This window comes from Mercenaria mercenaria, chromosome 5 (genome assembly GCF_021730395.1).
Source record: "Mercenaria mercenaria strain notata chromosome 5, MADL_Memer_1, whole genome shotgun sequence".
Classification (NCBI taxonomy): Eukaryota; Metazoa; Mollusca; class Bivalvia; order Venerida; family Veneridae; genus Mercenaria; species Mercenaria mercenaria.
The window spans coordinates 22289495-22310781 of NC_069365.1; the positions used below are offsets into that span (position 1 = coordinate 22289495).

General features: G+C 34.4%; 1 protein-coding gene across 2 annotated transcripts; it reads left to right on the forward strand.

The window, feature by feature from the left end:
• Positions 1-822: 822 nt before the first annotated feature.
• On the forward strand, positions 823-11945 carry LOC123556621 (uncharacterized). 2 transcript variants are annotated; one of them, XM_045347500.2, is made up of 6 exons: positions 823-979; positions 1584-1727; positions 2392-2499; positions 7278-7397; positions 7637-7775; positions 10480-11945. In XM_045347500.2, the coding sequence occupies exons 1-6, from the start codon at positions 911-913 to the stop codon at positions 10686-10688; spliced, it is 789 nt and encodes a 262-aa protein (XP_045203435.2). In that variant the 5' UTR covers positions 823-910; the 3' UTR covers positions 10689-11945. The 2 variants fall into 2 exon arrangements, with proteins under 2 accessions (XP_045203435.2, XP_045203436.2); XM_045347501.2 differs by lacking the exon at positions 10480-11945 and adding an exon at positions 8704-9108.
• Positions 11946-21287: the final 9342 nt, after the last annotated feature.

Consider the following 21287-nt stretch of genomic DNA (forward strand, 5'->3'; position numbering starts at 1 on the left):
GTATTTTGTCAGCCTACCACGTGGTAGGAAACTCCGCATTTGATTGGTTGTGTCGAATTGATGTATGTCGGCATGCATGTTACTAGAAGTCGACATATACATTATTTTGTTGGTATAAATATGTTGTAAAGTTGCATTAATAACACGACACGTTGACATTTACAGAGGTTTCTTGTCACTTTTTTTGACAACTTGTTACTTTGTATACGGTATGTCGACATGAAGTTTGTCAGCAGACATGTTACTTGAAGTCGACATATATCACATGCTATTTTGTCGGGATTAGATAACTCGACACGTTGGCATGTCTTAAGACAACATGATATGGTGTATGGAGATTTTTCGTCAAATATTTTAAGACTTGTTGTTGTGTGCAACGCGACGGAGACGACATCATCTCATAATCAGGGTGCCTCATATAGGCTTCCGTAATCGCACAATGTTTATCATGTTTATTTAGTGTTAGACTTGACACCTTTGTAAAGCCTTTAGTCAGCTACATAGCGCCCCATAATCACTATCAGAACGCAGCCAAAAGCTACAGAATCAATTAGTTCGAATTAACCGATTCGGCAATGGATATCCCAATAGACTTTATTGCAATATGTATTTATTTATATTATTATATGTTAACGTGAAAATTTAAATAGAGAAACAAAACGTACATTTTGTCCTTGGAGGTGGTCCGTTCCGGGTACAAACTAGTTTCATCACGTCCGTGTTTACAAAATAAATTATTAAAAAAAATGATTGGGTTGATAATATGAAATTCTTACATGTGATTGGTTATCGTTTTTTTTTGCAAAATCCCCAGTAAAATACCAGACAAACCTCTCTGACTATATAACCCGACCAGTTTCAAGCCTTATTAGCTCGTTAAGAACAAGGGATATTGACTACATTTTATCGGATGAAACCGGTATTAGGGATGGAGAGCTGGAAGGCGGAAATTGTCACAGTGACGGGAGTGCCTGAAAAGGTAAGGCAATCTCTTTTTTCAATTCAAACAACATATAACTGATATTATATATAATGCTAGCATAATATTTTGAATGGAAGGAAAATTGATACAGGCTGACTAAATATCGCAGGCTAGTCTGGCTCAATCAATTAATTATTTATTTGTTATTTTTTCATGACATTTATTTCATATATCATATATTCATTAAATCTTTTATATTTTTGTAAAAGATATTCAATAATTAATATAAAAGAAACATACTGTAAAAGATACTTTTATTTTCTACCAGTAAAAAAACGAGTTAATGCTCTTAAGTTAGAAAAAGAGAAATTTAGAGACTATCTTTTGACGTTAAGTTATATTTAAACCATCCGAACTGTCGGAAAAATTGTTGTTCATATGACACAATGAACAAAGATTGTGGTTTAAATTAAATCGAGTGTTCTTTTAATATATATGTTTTTATTACAGAGTTGTATATTTATATATTTTTGTTTATTCGTTATTGTACTAGGATATATATGTTTATTTTACTGAATAACACGTGATAAAATATTGAGTTATATATTTATGCTTACCGAGCAACTGATCCATGTAACGAAGCTATCATTGAATTTGCAAGGTGTCGGTGAATAGAACTAAAGGTTGTACAAGCAAGCGAATTGCAGTCGGTGTGATAGCTGGTGTAGTTGTCTTGGCAATTGTGGCTGCGCTCGTTATTGTTTCTGTCTATTTTGGATCGAAAGTAACTTCGGATAGTTATAAGGTAGGAACGTCTGAAGCTAATAATTATCTTTAATAACATATTTTGTGATTCAACATGTAACTACATATGAAATGCTTTGTGCTTGTTTCAAGTACGCATAGATGAAGGAATAGCTTACACAAATAAAAACTCGAGTTTGAACCCTTACACAAAATATTAGTTTTCATGTTCATAGAGCCAATTATATTGTCACCTTTTCATTTTGTTTATGAAACTACACAGAGCTTCTGGCTAATAACTGACAAAAGCTCACGGTCACACCTTCTCATATGACACTAGCATTGGCTTTTCTAGGAAGCGAAGTAGTTCAAATAAGCTTGATGCTTTATTCAGAGCTAAGCCAAACATTGGTAAAAGTACAATGATTAAGTTACGAGTTACCTTCATTTCCCGTACCTAACATGCCAAGTCTTTTGATAGCTATTTTTCTATACCTTGTTGTATTTGCTGTTTAGTTGTTTAATTTATTGCATGTTTCCTATGCTCCTTTCATAATGTATTTTCTTTAAAATGTATATTGTTCATGAAAAGCTGTAACATTTCATCTGATTCACATTTTAAACAAAAGCGTCCCATTTTCGATCAGATTATGTTATTTCGCGTTTATGTTTCGATTATGTATTTCTATGGACATTGTTCAGAAGTTTGAAAGTTTATTGATCAGGTTGCACACCAGACATACAAAACAAATGGTGGGGAAATTGAAGAGGAGGAGACAGAAGAGGACATACGGATACGTAACGTAGCAGAGGTCATTTACGATTACAAACATGTAAGCGATAAGAGTAGATCAAGTATTAAGTAATGAATAAAAGGTACATAACTATCAAAAGTCATTTCGGTAAAATTAATTATGCATAACGTAGAAACTTGTGGTTACAAGAAGGTACGAGAACTAAGTTGCTTTGCCTGGAAAAGGTCATTTATGCTTATAACTATGAATGTAATAAAGTTATCTGCTTATAACTATGAATGTAATAAAGTTATCTGCTTATAACTATGAATGTAATAAAGTTATCTTTGATAACTTAAATGTAAGTTAATAAAATATTAAATATTCTGGGGAATCAGCTTACAGAAATTTCATATATTGGTAGTGATTGATTATTGATTATTGATTGATTATATAATAGTATACAATGTCAACTATTGGTTTGTCATAATTGGTATTTTTATTGGGCGCGTTCGGCATACATACTCGAGCTAACCCGAGTCACCCTGGGTATTACTCGAGTATAACTCGTGTAACCCGGGCGATAGTAGTTGTGTCACCCGAATTCTACCCACCTCCAGAAGCTGGGAAAGGCGGGTGATCGTATCGGAATACATTAACACTTTAAACATGGCGTCGTTGGTAGACTGGTAAAATTTTGGGTGCAATTACTTTCAAGGTTTTATCTCAATACCCACAGATGATATTGAAATGAAACTTCAAATAAGTCTTTCCACTCATCAGACCTACCAAAATAATTTAGTTGGATAGCTCTTGAACGAATCTTATGTAAATTATGGGTCTCATTTATAGACATTTGCTTTGAAACCAATTTTTACTTTTTAAGGTCATTAACTAACCGCAGATGATCAAGTCCCATTACTCTAATATGTATTTTGACAAAATTATGCCCCTTTTGGACTTAGAAAATGCAGTTTTAAGTTTTACATGAAAGTTAGTACATCTAAACTAATGCAGATGTTTGGTTAAAACTTCACACATTTCTACGGGTCTGTAAAATAAGGTCATATCAACATATCACAAGCCTCTAACTCTTACTTGAGTCAGACCCCTTTTAGGGGTTAAAGTTTTGCATGCAAGTTTTTTTTAAACGAATGCTGATACTTGGTTGAAACTTCACACATGTCTTCCATGTTGTATAGGACATGGCATCAACTTCCATAACTCTTACTTGAACTCCGGCCAAGTTATGCCCCATTGTTAAAACATAGAAAAAGCTGGTTAAAGTTTTGCATGCAAGTTACTATCTCAGAAACTAATGCAGATATTGGATTGAAACTTCCATACATGTCTCCAGTGATGTAAAGGAAGGTCAAAGAATCAATTCCCAAAACTTTAATTTTGGACAAGTTATGCCCTTTTTCTTGTGCATAGATATTGTTGTGTCTGCATGCAAATTACTATCTCCAAACTGGGTACTGGGTTGAAAACTTCTTATATCTATTCACGGTTTTTAAGTTAGATCATAGAATCAAGTCAAATAATCCTTGAATCATTATATCGATTCTAGAACCGAAAATCATTCATATTGACAATTGCCTTCGAATAGTGGAGCGTGCTGTCATTGTTTTTTTTTGAAACCTTTTACTTTCTTACAAATACAGAGTAACTTTGAAATGCTCTTTTGGCATTCATGCCCACATCTGTAAATATTGCTAAATAGGACATATGTTGAGAAATCAGCTTCTTACAGCAACATCCGTGTCAAGCATATTTCGATGATTCTCGATCTGATTCTTAAAGCTTGTAAGTTTCCTTTCTATGTTCACAAGGGAAAACTTTGAGAAAAACATCTTGGCTTAAGAACACATAATGAGTGATAAGGACAAATAATCCACAACAGAAGCCAAACATTGATGTTGAAGTTATAAGTAAATAATTCAACCTCCCTACTTGCCGGCAAACCATCTTTCCACAGACACATAATTATGGCACTGTTGTTTAGTTAGCTCAGTAGTTGATGTACTGTCCTGTCGGTCCAAAGTTCACGGGTTTGATCCGGTTAGCGATGAAATTCCTCCCTTGGCCATTTGCAACCTACCTCAGTCCATATGAATGTAGAGTTGACTGTTGCTTATGAAAGTGGACTGGTAAGCCACTTAGGTTGCTAAGCTTGCCAAGGAGAGTGAACATTTGTTACCATTTGTGACTGGCAGTCATATATGGCAATAAGATTGTTGGAAATGATGTTGAACCCAATTGACCAACATCAAGAACTGGTACTTGGTCTTTTAAAAGTCAGACTAGCATTTAGCACATTTCATGGCTGTATTACGTAAAAAAGTTTGAAAAAAGCATACTGTTTGTAATGTGCTATTTGTGAGCATGGTGAATTCAGTTATGTCATTTTAAACAAAGACATATTTAAAAAAAAAAAAATTCATTAGCATGGGCGGATAGAGACAGTCAGCAGAGTTGAGCTTATTCATTTTCGTAATATATTTCTTCCTATAAATGGGTCTTGGCAAACAGTGCAGATTGAACATCGTAAAACAGATCATGTGATCAGGGTCTCCACTGTTTCCTTTTATGAATTTCAATCACAACAATAAAAAAAAAGAAATAATTATACCAAACACCCTTTAATTTGAAATAACCCGGGTTAGTAGAGTCATATGTAGATATAAGAGGACTAATATAAATTGTAGCTCTTGCCTCTGAAATAATTTTAAGTATAAATTAACATAAAATAGAAATTTCTAGTCTATTAAACATTATGGACTGAACATTCTTCCAAGTGTTACTTGTTCCAAGAATCTGAAAAGTCGATTGATAATAATCCAGTCTGATTTTTCACTCTGACAGAAGTCGTACCAGTTCATCTCTAACAACGATACCAGACAGTCTGTCCTCATTATAGTCATCAAACATATCTTTATTAGGTTAGGTTCGGTTCTTCACAAAAATCATTTATTTCATTGTCATTAAAAATGCAAACATTATGCAAACATTATGTAAGATACACGCAACTAACAACACTATATCGCATACATAAACATTTAGTCCACTAACTCAACATAATTTCTGATACGAGGGATTCTGTCTCGTCTGATCAGCTGTTTATTTTGGAAAATGAAGTCATTTATGTGTCAAAAGTAGTAACCATTCTTTACTATTGTTACAGCTCAGAAGCCTTTGAACTGTTAGCATATACTGATATAGGTAATGTTCTCCATCACTTTAAGTTACTTGATAAAGCGTTCGGACTACAATTGTTACTCGTGTCACTCAGGTAAACTAGTCCGAGTTACACGGGTTTGTATGCCGAATGCGCCCATTGTATACTACACTTGGTGATAATTGTGATGACCATATTCAAACATGGTTTTCGAAAACGTAAATAAAATAACATAGTCTGGCGTTATTAAAAGAACTGTAGGGAAAGAAAGGTAACGGAATTCATTGAGGCTTTATTTCAACCACTATAAACAATGTGCAGCATTATATTCTCAATGATATGAACGTTGATATCAACAGATTTAATATGTTGTTTATTTTGCAAACCTACACTTAGATTATAAGTTGTTAACTGTCTTTCCACGGAGATGTCTTGATTAAGTAGATACAAGATACAAGATACAAATTTTATTTTAAGTCAATGTTACATAAATAGACAACATTAGCTATGAACAGCTATTGACCGTCATAAAATAGCTATTGACCAATATAATGTATAAACCGCCTCGGTAGCCTAGTGGTAGAGCGTCCGCTTCGAGTGCGGGAGGTCGTGGGTTCGATCCCCGGCCGCCTCATACCAAAGACGAAGAAATGGTACTAGACGCTTCCTCGCTTGGCGCTCAGCATTAAGAGGATAGTACTAGGACTGGTTAGCCCAGTGTCAGTATATTGTGACTGGGTGGGTATCATGCCACGTGTCTACGGCGTGATGTTCCAGTGAGGCAGCACTATAAAGTTGGGCATTGTGCTCACTGCTACAAGCAGACACCGTCGTTAATATGACTGAAAAATTGTTGAAAAAGACGTTAAACTCAGACACACACACATATAATGTATGTCTTACATGTTCAACAAATTACATCAGGTTTGCATGAACATGTAGAAATAAAGCAGTGGTCTCATACATATGCAATATATACATGTCATTTTTCATTATGAAGAATGTGATCAGAACACGATATAGCATACGAAACAAAAGTCTCAATCCGTGACCCTAGTATTCTCCCCTGACTTCCGTCCACAAAGTTACAAGCAAAATCGCTGTCATTGAGGTCTTCAAGACATAATTTCTAACTCAGTTATGATTTTATTGCGAAAAGAAAACTATTTCTGAATAGCATGGATTTGAGCAAACATTATATGACACGTCTTAAGCATTTCGCAATACCCGAAGAAAGTCACTACCTGTCCTATATTATCGATTTCCTTTTCGCCGTTGATGGTGTCACATCCGTTTTACGTCACCGTAGCCACATTTTACTAAGCGTCATATACCAGTGCTGATAGCACATACTGTAATGTGTATCGTCTCAGGCAAATTCTTAGTACATTTGCGCAATTGAATTAATATTTACAAGAAAATGTTTACTCGGCAAATTCTGAATACTCAAAACATTTTTGTGCAGAGATCTAACTCTGTGTCTTATAATTGTAATTTGACTGTTCTTTTACGAATGTTCTATATAAAGCTTTTATTTTCTACAGATTGGATGCGGAATATGCTAAACACCTGTCTATTCTCAAGATAAACACATTACCTTAGCAATTTGTTTTTCCTTTGCTTAGCCCTTTGAACAATATTTTTTTCTACATTTCGTCGTTTTCAATGACACTTGTTTTTACCTTATTATGTATTTAAGGGGTTGGTTGTAACGAGATTTGCGGATGCAGAAGCTAAGGATCAAAGCGTGTGCTTTGCACAGCTCATGAATGAGACCGAAACGCCAACTACAGATACTGACAAATACACGGACGGAGAGGTAAGATTGCATCTACATTTCTTAGTTCAATACACATGAGTGGTTAACTGATGGTAACAGAATTCCAAACATATTTTCGAAATTGTTTTATTAGAGTTATATAGATTGGACAGATTCGCACATGTATTGAAATGTTGCAACCTTTGAACCTGTTAGCAATGCTTAAAATGTTCAGTAATTGATGAATTTTCTGAATAGCTTCCTTATTATGTTAGTTGGAAATTATGCCTGTTACATAGGTTGACATGTACGAACAGAAGAGCGCTGAAGACGAGGAGTCTGTAAAATGGACGTACACAAATAGAGAGGTACCACGTCACATGATTTCTGAAAATACAGCAAGAATGTGCGAGGAAACTAAAATATACTGGATGGAAAGTAAGTGGATGACTAGATTTTTAATACAAACATTGTTAATGGTACAAAATGATATTTAATTGAATTATCTTAATGTTTTTAAAACGTCAACACACACTTCAGTTCTTAGTATGGCATGTTTTCCAAAACGTCCTAATGCACAGCATATGAATCTTGTCACACTGTCTTGTTTCATTATCAGTATCCGAATTTACTAACTCTTAAATAAAGATTTTCAACTTACTTCCACGCGGAATGCGGACAGCGGACTGCGTACTAACAGTATGGGTTTTCTCAAAATATTTAAAGGTTCTCAAAAAAGAAAACATACTTAGGGTATATATGTTTCTTTTACCTATATGTGTGTGTGTGTGTGTGTGTGTGTGTGTGTGTGTTTGGGTTTAACGTCTTTTTCAACAATTTTTCAGTCATATAAACGACGGTGTCTACTTGTAGCAGTGAGCACAATGCCCAGCTTTATAGTGCTGCCTCACTGGAATATCACGCCGTAGACACGTGGCATGATACCCAACCCAGTCACATTATACTGACACCGGGCTGACCAGTCCTAGCACTATCCCCTTAATGCTGAGCGCCAAGCGAGGAAGCTACTAGTACCATTTTTTACGTCTTTGGTATGAGGCGGCCGGGGATCGAACCCACGACCTCCCGCACTCGAAGCAGACGCTCTACCACTAGGTTATCGAGGCGGTTTTACCTATATGTGTAGTTACTTTTACCTTCGTTGTACAAATTAGTGTATTGTGATATAATTATCTGCTATTATACAATACATACGTTTAAAAATATATGGATAGTGAACAGGCTACATTTGAAACACGTAATCGCAATTTTCAGATGTCATCTAAATACCCTGTCGCATTTTACTTGCGTTAAGCAGGTTCTTCGATTATCTGTATGCTTTATCATTTTGTTTTTATATTTTTAGACATTTCTGACGTTACTTAACCTCTGCGCGAATCGAACGACATGACATGTGAAGTTTCGAAGCCACTGTACTACGATAATACTTTACCTTAATATGTTCATGCATTAAAAAATACAACTTGAAACATGGATTTGAAGATAACGGCGATTCCTGGTTTTAATATGTGTCCGTTCATACAATTCCTAGACTAGTTTTTCTTACAACACAAAATAAGAAACAAATGCAGTACAAAATATTATTGTGAAAAAAAAACAAAACATTCTGAATGAAATGAAAGTCCGTTTAATTTTTGTTGCATAGTATAAATATCGTGTTCTCGTAGACTTCTGTACGAAAAAGGTCATTGTTTTGCCTTAATTTTGATAATTGAATCTAATGTTCGATAAAAAAGAAGTTTTAATGAAATATCTTGAATGATTTAGTTCAACACTTTGTCTAAATATACAGGACGTTCTCATACATGTATCTTTCAACCCCGTCGAAACGGGATCCGATACATTACCATATTTTAGCTAAAACATCCTGAATTAGTTATGTATCAGCATGTTTGGAAATAAAAAAATCTGATATCAGAATTGCATGTTATCAGTCTCAAATGGAATTTAATCTTTAAGTACCATTAAAATTGGCTGTCAAAATGTCAATCTAAAACCCAGCTGAGACCGAAAATTGGTTTGTGAACAGTAGGCATGGGACGTGTCCAAGGTCAAATTCTGATCATATTCCAAAAAAATGTTTTATGGCCAGTGCATGCATAGAATTGTCAACGAAATCATATTTTTGACACCATTTGAGCAATTCTGTGTGGCCATTTGATATAACCAGCTTAGTAGTCGAGACTAGCCTTTATCATTATTGACAAAGCCTTTAATTTTCACTCGGGTACCTTTTCGAACACATGCATACATATGGGATGTGTAGATACTCGGCTTTGGGGAACTTGGACAAAGATTTAAACTCATGAAAACTCGCAGTATATATTTATTTAAAAAATTAAAATGTAGCCATCTTTTATATCCTTATAACGTGACCGGGAAAACTGAATGAATTCAGTACCGTGTAAAAATGAATTTGTAGGGTTTGAAATAGTTCAGAATATACATGTATAATACCAAGTAAGACATTTTTTACCGCGGTGCATTAATATGTCATGCATCGTAAATTGTGCGTCGTACAACAGCATTTAAGCTACCTGAGTGCAATAGTACGAAACTATGTTTCCAAAATCACAATAACATTATTTGATACCAAATATTCAATTAACTTGTATAATATGTTGTTTTGATTCCCTGATCTAAAATAGGCGAACCTCTTGCGGCACAGGGTAAGAGTGTCTGTCTCCTTACCAGGTGGGCATTGGTTCAAATCCTTGATTAAAAGGTATGTTGATCGTTGAATTAACAGTCGTTTTCACTGCTAGCGAATACTGGCTTGAACGTCACGAAATTGACTACAAGCATATAAATAAGTTGCTACACTTCAGATAAAAAAGAATAAGTTTGCGATGTCTTATTTATAAATACGGTAGCCGAAGGTATTGTATAGATACATTTATAAAAAGGGTATAAAAGGTAAAAGGATATAAGCATAAGAACCGGATGCTAAATATGCCGCTGTTCAGTTATGCATAAAAACATATACAGTTTGAGAAAACCCCTATAGTAAGTACGCAGTCCGTGGTCCGCATCGAAGTAAGCTGAAAATCTCTAATAGGGAAACGTTGTCCAACATGTCTAACACTTATTTAGCAAGTGTTATTGTTTATTTCTGTTAAAGAGGTATCAGGTGGTGGGATAAATAAGCGACAGACATGTAGATTTGTTATACGTGTCATCGAATGCGTTCCTGGGAAATATCGATGCTCACACAGATGCAATCTTCAAACCTTCTGCAGGCCTGGTGGTAGACGCTTGACCTCACGATGGTTTTGGGGCTGCAGAAGGGGTTGTAACCCAGGTAGAAACAACCCAGTATGTCCGCGGTAAAATGACAGGAGGAGAATGATAATAGCCAAGGAAATGTACATATCAGTAGATATTTCAAGTAGATACATTTTATATCAAAGGCAGTCGAAGCCTTTAATTTTGACGAAAGATAGGAGACAATTTTCCTCTCTTGCTTTTATACGTACTTTTCTTTATAGCACCTGTAAATTAATTTTGACAATAAATAGAAATATTTAAGAATTTTTAAAGAATGTTAAAATGTTATATTTACCCCCACAATTGCTTATATTTCATAAAGTATATTACAATGTACCTAAATTTACGTTGTCCATTAACTTTTGGATTTACAGACCTTTTTGAATTTTTTTCTGTATTTTGCATATAATTAAAATGCACTTAAATTACTTAATGCACCGTCTACAATATTTTCCGTTACAGCATCTTTTTTGTCGAGGGCCTAGTTTGCGATGCTGTGTTTGGGGTACTCTGTGCTTCTGGGAAATCTACCCTAATCTTTCGTCTTTTGTAAAAGACTATAGTCTTGCCAACTTAACATTAAAAGGCAAAATATAAATGTAAAACTTAATGTTGATGAATACGGAATCTCATTGCTTGAAAATACACACATTCTTTGAATACAAATGTAACAATTTGCTTTGATTGATACGTCTTTAGCTATTTATCTATAAAAAAACTGTTATCGTTATCACGACATTTACAAGAAAGGCACTCATTAAAAAGGTAAACGACTCAAGGTAATTAAAGACTGTAAAAACAATTTTATCCTGCAACTATTTCTTTTTTGGGGGTCCCGTAACACATAAATCTTCCACTAAAAGCTAGACTCAATATTTCATTTTGTTTCGTTTTGACATTTGCTTTTAGCTTTAAGCTTTACACATGCAGTGATAAACAGTATGACATGTTTCAAGAAGCACAATTTATCTTATTCAAATTTTACTGTTTTAGTCTCCCATCGAAATGTATGATAACTTCTATGTCTGCCGACAAATTATGAAATTTCGGATTTACCTCTGGAGGAACTTATACGATAGTACTTATATTTAATTAAACATTTTATAAACAAGGTGTAGACGATATGATATTAACTAACAATATCGGTCACCTTGAAATCAAAAATTCATTAAGTTTTTTTGTAAGTATATTTTACTTTTTATTATATACAAAAGGTGATAATTTAAGTGTTTTTATTCTCGCTTCATACTGTCCTGTCATCATTATTCGTGTAATAAATGCTGCTCTGTTTAACCAGAATAAAAGTTTGAGCCAACTGTACCACGTTTTTTCTTTTATGTTTTATATATTTGTGCTCTTTTATGACCACAGTTATGGGCATATAGCGTTGGTGCTGTCCGTATGTCCGTACGTCCCGAAATTCTGTATGCCGAACTCCTTCCATACTATTAGACTTTCCACAGATGAACAAGATTGATGTGCAGACGACCATAAAGGAATTTTTTCTTTACCTATTTTACTGTAGACATGAGCATTTGACAGTTTTGCTATTATAAAGATTATAGAGAAAATCTTGTGTGTACAACTCCTCCAACACTATTAGCCAGATTTGCTTCAAACATCTACAGTTGAACAAGCTTAATGTGCAGATGACCATAAAGGAAGGATTCTTCTGTGACTACTTTTACTGCAGTGATGGCCCTTTGATAGTTTTGCTGAATAGAATGTAGAGCAAATCTTGTGTGCCCAACTCTTTCCACACGATTAGCTTTGTTTACTTCAAACTTCCACAGGTGAACAAGCTTAATGTGCAAATGACCATAAAGGAAAGAACTTTTGCTGTGCAGTTATGGTCCTTTGAAAGTTTGCTTTATAGAATATAAATAAAAATCTTGTGTTTTCAACTCCTAAAACACTATTAAAAGGATATGCTTGAACGTGTCGTAGATGAAATACACTCATGTGAAGAATGACCCTTTCTTACTTAATTTCACAAAACAGGCCATAGTAAATATAAAGATTCATATGTACTATAATGTTTGCTTTTTAGAGCATGGCGGAAAATGTCAGTACATCTGTGTCCTCTGGACACAATTCTAGTTACTGTTTGAGTTCACACATGGCCTGTAACTGTGTTATGCTTATGCCTATTTGATGAGTATAACTGCTCATATTAGGAAATAATAACAGCCATCAGTTTTCGACACTGACCTTGCTTTATCTAAGCGGTTACCTATAAGGAGATGATACTGTATTTGTTGTCTTCAACATGATGTGTTTCATATGACATATGAATCTAAAACTAAAACTCACAATGAAAGCATGACTGTGATTTCTCTTTCGTTCAAGACCCTAGGCTGGAGAATAAAAAACAATACATAACAGCAAAAAAAAACATTATACAATGTATGTCTTGTTGCCGGCTTGAGTTGTAGCTTCAGAAACAAAAGAGAATATCGGCTTAGTTCCATATCTTTTGGGAACTGCCATATCTTTTGGGAACTGCCATCTAATCATACCTGCACTTTGAAGCACAAATATATGATGCAACCTGATATTCAGAATTCTAATTTATCGAAATGTTCAGCTTCGAATTCAGATTTAGGTTATTGGTGCTGTTGAATATGTCAGCAGCTACTAAAACAAAGGCCAAACAGAAACAGAAATAAATTAGTCTTTCCCTTGTACACCTACTTCAATTAAACGTTTCAAGAATTATCAACACACATCAATACGAATGTTGCATCAGAATCCGACATGTTCAACCCTGCTTCGTATCAAAATATTTGTCTTTAAACGGTAATTCGTTTTCATTAGGGCATTTCGGTACTTTCTTCATATAATGCAATGCACTATAGTACTTAAATTTATGCTTTGTAGTTTAGAATATTCCCTATATATAGCTCGTAAAACTTGATTGTGTTTTAAGCAAAACTTGGCGAGTTTCTAGTGATCTCGAATTGTCACGTGAAAATCTGTTATTTATTGCTCAATTATTTGCCTTATAATGTGGGTTCAGGTTTTCAAACCAGTTACAGTATCATGTTTGGCAATGTATCTAATTGCTGTAAATATTGAACTTTGCTTCTTGAATTCTAAAATCGATATTACAGTCAAACTTTTATTTTAAATGAGCAAAAATTAGTATACAGTAGCAATGTACACATGACTATAAGTGTACAAGTAATTATCAGCCGTAAAGAACGATATTCTGCATGTTCATTGTCCAGTGTGAGTCTATAAGCCGATCCTTAAACGCATATTAAAAGCAGACTGATTTGATTAAGTCTAGTAAGTGGTGTAGGAATTAATATGAAACATCAAACGCATCCTAGGAACATAAGCCATTTTAACAGATGAGAAGATAAACTCTCACACCAAATATCCACTAAAAATGACACACCAATGCAACGATTTGGTCCCTGATTGACATAAATATAGTTTCTGGAAAGACAGCAGCTATAATGACATTGTGTAGAGTCAGACTGATTTTATTTCTGAAACTCCTTCTTCATTCAATATATTTACATTTTATTTGAACTAAATGCTATAACAGGGTGATCCATAATATCGGATACTATTTCTTATGCCTGTGTTGTCTACAAACAGTTTTACATATGATATGTATTTAAACATTTTCATGCTTGTAATAATGAAGGAATGTAAAGTGTGGTTTTACAAACATATCTGAAAAAAAATATCATTCACTGGTTATGATAGTATGCTTTCGATAAGTTCAATTACAGTTGCAATTATATCTGCGATTATTGTTTGCAAATCTCGTTTATGTTGCAGGTTTACATTTCTAGACATATACTTCCCCCACAGAAAGGTGTCTGTAAGGGACAATAGACAGCGTGATGGTTGTCAACGTAGTGAGAAAACTCATTGTAAAACATTTTCTGTAAAAACTCACCTTTTTAAAATATTAAATGTCTGTTACACTAAAAGATAAATATAAACATGTTATATATCAAAATAGAAAAAGTGGAAATTTTACAGGCCGCTCAAAAGACAAAAACGAAAATGTTGCAGGCTCAGTTTGATTGAGCCTGTTCAAGTTAAACTTTACTCTGCGTACAGGAATTCTGTCATATTAACAGAAAGGAGTAACAATATGTAAGGGCAAGAAGGATATAAAAATTGATGTAACATATATTTCGATCTTCTCAGATCGTTCAGCACGACTTTTATGTCGTGTTATCGGTACTGTTTAGTTTCTCAACATGACCATTTCGGCCCGCTTTTATAGCCTTGGCTATTGTATAATCACCCCTTGGATATGGTGCCTGCTTTTTAATTTTGTCTTTTGACAGTTCCTGTGATACGCAGGCTCCATAACCTCAGATCCCCTTCCTAAATTCCAGTTTGTTTAGTTCTGCCCATTGTTTTCTCGTTTGGGGCAAACCCATTATTTTATCTGGGGACCAAACGCCGCTCTTCATGGAATTACACGCCTCAACACGTTTGTCGTGTTGGACGACCTGTGAAGTTTCCACTTTTCTCTATTTTATGGATTACCCTGTACTTTTTAATCATACTAGAGGCAGAAGCTCTGGTCGTACGAAGTTGGTTGCCACAACAACTGTATATAAATAGAAACACCCACGCCAAATATCATTTCAATGTGTTTACTATTACTGAGATTTGGCCGCGGCAGAAAGCACGTAAAACAGACGGACGAACAGAAAGACTAACGGAAACACAAACAATGCAAAACAAATTTTATATCTCCTCGACTTGGCAGTATTTTACTTACAGTAAAACCTAGATTACTAAATCTCAACACAAAGGAAAGAAACGTTGATGATCAACTTGTTCTTGTATTTTATAGTTATGATAACGTACAATGATATCCCTTTTAAGAGTGTTATTGAAGTACTGTAGGATTTATCCCATCATAATATTTTCATTCAGCATTTACAACTAGTTGAAACCCATTTTTGCGCCCCGTCCTTATATCACTTTGCCACGCACGGTTGGATATTTAATAATTTGGCACAAAAATTAACCATTACAATCCTATATGTGATATGCAAAACTCAGATCTCTCAGCTTAAAGGTCAGGTCCAAGTATTGTTGTTCTTTTTCTTCATTTGTCTACACTTAGTAACTGTTTATGATAAATAAACTTACACAAATAACGACAGGGTCAAGGTAAGATGTGACATTTTTCAAATCATATTCTTGTCTGGTCTTTTATGCATGAATGAACCATGAACTATCACTATATTAATACAAAGTGCAAGATTCAGGCGGTTAGCTCAAAAGTCACATGTATAGTTCATATTATACTAAACAAAATCCAAAAGGGATGAGATATCTACAAACAATATATATACCAAAATGCACAAGAGCTGTTCTTAAACTCAGCAGTTTTTTTTACCATGTTTACTCTTTATATGTTAAGACATGTTTGTCCATTCTGTAATTTCTTTATACATGTAGGGATACCCACATAACCCGACGTTAGCTATCACAAGGCGACATGTCTCTTGCAGGAAATTGACACCAACTTCAAATGCCAAGGTCAAAACGTTTAAATCATTTTTGTTTTTCAATTTAAGATATATTCTCATGTGGATAGATATTCAATTTACTTTAAATAAACATTCATAACAAGACGACAAAACAGATGTTGCTGTAAATATATGATAAGACAATTTCGACTTATTTTGTTTTCCTTAAACGTTCTTCAATCATTCCAAAACAGATCTTCAATAACACCATCTGCAATTTGTTTACCAAAATTACCTCAGACAATCAGGTTAGAAAAGTCGCTAGTGGTTACCTGTCCTACTTTTTCGAAGTTCGCACGGGACCAGTCTATACGTAACATATCACAAGGTTAGCTGTTGTAAAAGGTAGTCAGCAGCCCGTTTATTATGCTCTATTACAACGCGCTAAGCCATATGCGGCAGTAAGCCATAGATGCATGCGGCTTACTGCCACAGTGTATATGGCTCAGTCAGCAGTATACCTTATTGCTCAGGTAGATGTAACGCAGTACTATATATACGTATTATGTATGGCTTAGTGCAGCAGTTGTTTTTATATTTCCAAATGATGATATCAAATGACAAATTAATGGTGATTTGACAGAAGTTAAATTAAGAAAATCATAGGTTTTTGAGTTTTCTTTGCAAAAGACGAGGAATAGTTCCAGTAAATGGAAATTTCAGCAAAATATCTAATGCACCTAATATCACTCTTACCCCCACTATGTTCCAAAGTCGCAGGACAGTGTAAATAAAAGTTTTCCCCGCCAGGTGAAACCCTAACATACGCAAAGGCAACAGAAGGCATGTAATGTAAAACACAACAATGCTCTTGTATAATTATATAAATACAATACTTAAGAACCTAAAACGCATGTACTCAATACCTTTGCAGAAGACAGAGCAATAAGGTAAACACCCTTAAGGGCTCAACGAAACAGACCAGAGACAGCTCTGTCCCGGTTGGATTTAAGAACTAAATATCATAGAGTCCTCCACCTGTTCCGTCAGACACAATCAAGCAGGAAAGCTGAACACCAAACATGCGGCGTGTCTCAAAACAGTTGGGTCATTCTTTTAATAAAACTGTTAATTAAAGCCATACGAAATGTTTTGTTGGAATTTTTTATATGTTTTACTGCGTTGGGTATTTTCATGGCTCACTGCGTCGATATTATGCAGACAGACAAATTGAGCTTCTTGTTAAATTTCTTACAACGGTAAAATTTGAATAACAATTTTTACAAGAATAAAATTTAGATAAATGATGTTACTTGCGTTAAGCTTTAATTTCGTATGTACAGGGCAATAAATTATACTTAACAAATCTTACTTGTTCGTCATGAGAAGACAACTAAAGTCAACACCTAAAATATATAAAAGAACTATTTCCAGTCTGGCTCATGGCAGGAGTCATATTTACCTCTCCACCTTCAGTCTAGGCCCATACTACAGGAAACAGAACCAATTTAAGTAATTCACCCAGTACTGAACACTAAAGTCGGGATATCAGCCGCAAAAATGCTGTTCAACACAAAATCTTCATTTAATAAAAGCCATAAAAATATGAGCGAATGAATTAGATAAATGCAAATGTATTTATCAAGAGTATTTGCAATTTTAAAAAGAAATTGGTTGAAGTATTAATAAATCAAACTTTGTATTTGCATTGTTTTCACAAAATACATCTATAAGCAAAGAAAATGCACAATACTAAATTTGTATAAATAATGTTGTAATCAATCGATGTTGTTTAAAATGCAAAATGTCTGATTGATACTGTTATTAAATAGAAGCTCCTGAGTATATAGGAGCAGCTTATAACGCAATATACTAAAATTAAAAGGTATGAATAGATTTCTTGGACGCACATAGCACAGCAAGCACTGCCAGCACATCAAATATGCCTGCCATAAGTAGAATCTGTAGTGGAAACTTAAGCAGACAGGTTGCTCAAAAATCCAACAACAAGCACATTTTAGTTATATGCAAGGTAGAACAAATGGAGTTGAAGTAGAGAAGGGGTAGGGTTGCTGTGGGAAGGGGGAAAACAGGGAATACTATTAAAAAAAGAAAGTATATCACTCAGACAACGTAATATATTGTTAAGAAACCACTTGCTTACGAACTGTTAAGACTATTTTTTAGTCGGCTAAACGATGAAATCGTTTTGACGAGTCCTTGCTATCCAGCGATTCTCTAAGTCTAAATGGACCAAATAACACAGTGAAGGGATGTAGTTCCATTAGATTTCTCAAACTTCAAACAGTTCACTGCATGAATGAAGTTAAGATGTGTGAATTCCCTTTGCTATGATCAATATACGATGTAATCTGTCATATTTATGACTTGTAATTGTGCAATACTCGAATGTAACTCATTAAGCATAAATGTGCATTTTATGAATTGCGCAGGCTTACGTTTGCGTAACATCCAGCGTAAGTTTGCGTAACATCCAGCGAAAGACAAAAAATAGTTCCACAGGGCTCCAGATAAGATGCGTATTAGCGTAAATTACGTATAGAAATAAAGCAAATACGTGCAAAAACGTATATAAAATTACAGAAATGCACACAATGCTTTTTTAAAAACAAAATCTGAATCGTCTGGATGCGTTAGGTAACATAGCCGATCCCGATCAGCCTTAATTCTCCCACATTGAACGTATACACGCATCGTATGATTTCTATAAACTTTGCGTGGATTTCTACACACACACATGAATTTTGCAGTCAGTAAACGGATAAATTATCGGAAGAAGAAGCTCTTACTGGTTTGTTTAGTTACTACAGATATTAAAAATGATTTTAATTCTTATTTTTCGAGAAATAAACAAATCGGCGAAACATTAAATTGTATTTTCTTGTAGTTTTTGAAATCGAAAGTAGATCGTCTATGTTTGGCTGCTTTCACGAAACGAAACAACTTTTTTATGAAAAGATTTAAATAAGAGGTAATTTAACCGTAAACTTCAATGTCAGATACTGCCAATTGCTGCTAAATGTCTTCGTATCATCACAATTTGTAAAATATATTGTTGAAAATGGAGAAAAGTGTAATCGTATCCGGATATAATATTTTGGGTAAATATCGAGCTGTGTTATGAAATTTTAACATTCATGTAACATACATGATAGATATTATTGTAACAGAAATGATTCTAGAATTTATTTTTTTACACCTACATATAATCTATGTCAGACTGGTATTCTAGTCCTGAGGCATGATCTGAAAGTAAAAAGATGAAGTGACAGTCATACTTTGGATATTGTAATACTAGAAAGAATCTAGATCGTAACCTTTCTGGAATTTTGACTGGTTTGGATATTTAGCTAACGATTCAGGTTCGCAAAAAAATGAAACCGTCACCCATTCTGCTTTTCATGATGACACATGGCTTGATTTTTGCAGTCAGTAAGCGGATAAATTATCCCGAGAAAGAGCTCTTACTGATTTGTTTAATTACTACTGATTTTAAAAATGATTTTATTTATTATTTTTCGAGAAATAAACAAATCGGCGAAACATTAAATTGTATTTTCTTGTAGTTTTTGAAATCGAAAGTAGATCGTCTATGTTAGAGTGCTTTGACGAAACGAAACAATTTTTTTTATGAAATGATTTAAATAATTTCACCGTAAACTTCAATGTCAGATACTGCCAATTGCTGCTAAACTGTCTTCATATCATCACAATTTGTAAAACATATTGTTGAAACTGGAGATTTTGGCGGTATAAAGAAAGTGTAATCATATCCGGATATAATATTTTGGGTAAATATCGAGCTGTGTTATGAAATTTAAACATTAAAGTAACAGACATGATAGATATTATTGTAACAGAAATGATTCTAGAATTTATTTTTATAATACATACATAGAATCAATATCAGACTTATATTCTAGTGCTGAGGCATGACCTGAAAGTAAAAAGATGAAGTGACAGTCATTCATACTTTGAATATTGTAATACTAAAAAGAATCTAGAGGTAATATTTAGAAATTGAAACATAAAATTTTCAGTTAGAAATCGCACCAAAGGCTGTATCAAGGGTCTACATTTTCAAAATTTCCTTGTGGTGATACCCCAAAGCCTAATTGCAGGAGGGGGTATCCTCCCACACCCTCCCCCCATATTGCCACTTTACAGTTTGATACATTTGCCCTTTTACCACCTGCCACAATGCCCATTTCAAAACCTGACTGCAGTTCAAAGCGGGAAGGAACACCCCTCCCCAAACCCACCCTGCTACCGACCACGTAAAAATGGCTCAAACATTTTTTCAGCCCAGTCTGGGCCTGTCTGTCTACATGAATCAAAACGAATAATTGAAAGTACATAGACTTGGGGACTACTGACATGGTTTTGAAGGGGTTAACAGGTCTGAAATAGAATAAATGATGGTTTTAACTAAAAAAGAACTGCATTTATTAATATTGGTTATCTTTTCCGAAATTGGTAGCTAGTCCGAGTAACTTCTCTTAGTTTCGAATGCGCAATTTTCCTGTCAGTGTAAACATTCATGACACTATATATTGACACTCAGCAACATTTACATATCTTTAAACGCAAAAGTAAGTATACTTTAAATTCACATCCCTTATAATATGATTGAACAATACCTAGCGTGTGACACGGTTATTGCCAGGCCCCTTATCTGTAAAATATCTGAACAGTTCTTTCGTCCATCCGTTACAAATTGTATGTGGCAATCCGCGCTATAAAATTTCAAAATATAAATTTTCATATTCAAATTTTATCCTGTGCGAATATATACCAGCCGATAATTGCCTGTTTTGGTAATGCCGGAGGCAAATGTTTACTGGAAAAATATCTATAGTCATGGGCAGTATCTTAGTGTCACCTGTCAAATTGTAGTTTGTACTTTCAACATTTTTATTTTTGCGAACCACTCTTCAACTTTAGAGAAATATATTGGGTTTAAATACTTGTATAATGTCAATCAAAGTTTTACTAGGCATCGATTGAATGTCCATTTCATCTATTGTAACAAAATCTCTGTTCAGTTGGGGAAAAAAACTAAAACCAAACTGAAACTGGTAGACTATACTACCAGTACATCAATCATTAGCCGACTCTCAGGCCCTTCAGGCCTTTGATTATAGGTTATTACCTTTGTATGTGGATATATGCACGAGTTCTG

Excerpts from the sequence above, each read along its gene's own strand:
- LOC123556621 (XM_045347500.2), top strand. The coding sequence starts at position 911 with ATGAAACCGGTATTAGGGATGGAGAGCTGGAAGGCGGAAATTGTCACA. Across the intron at positions 2,500-7,277 it reads TCATTTACGATTACAAACAT|GGGTTGGTTGTAACGAGATT; the intron begins GTAAGCGATAAG and ends TATGTATTTAAG. Across the intron at positions 7,398-7,636 it reads ACAAATACACGGACGGAGAG|GTTGACATGTACGAACAGAA; the intron begins GTAAGATTGCAT and ends CCTGTTACATAG.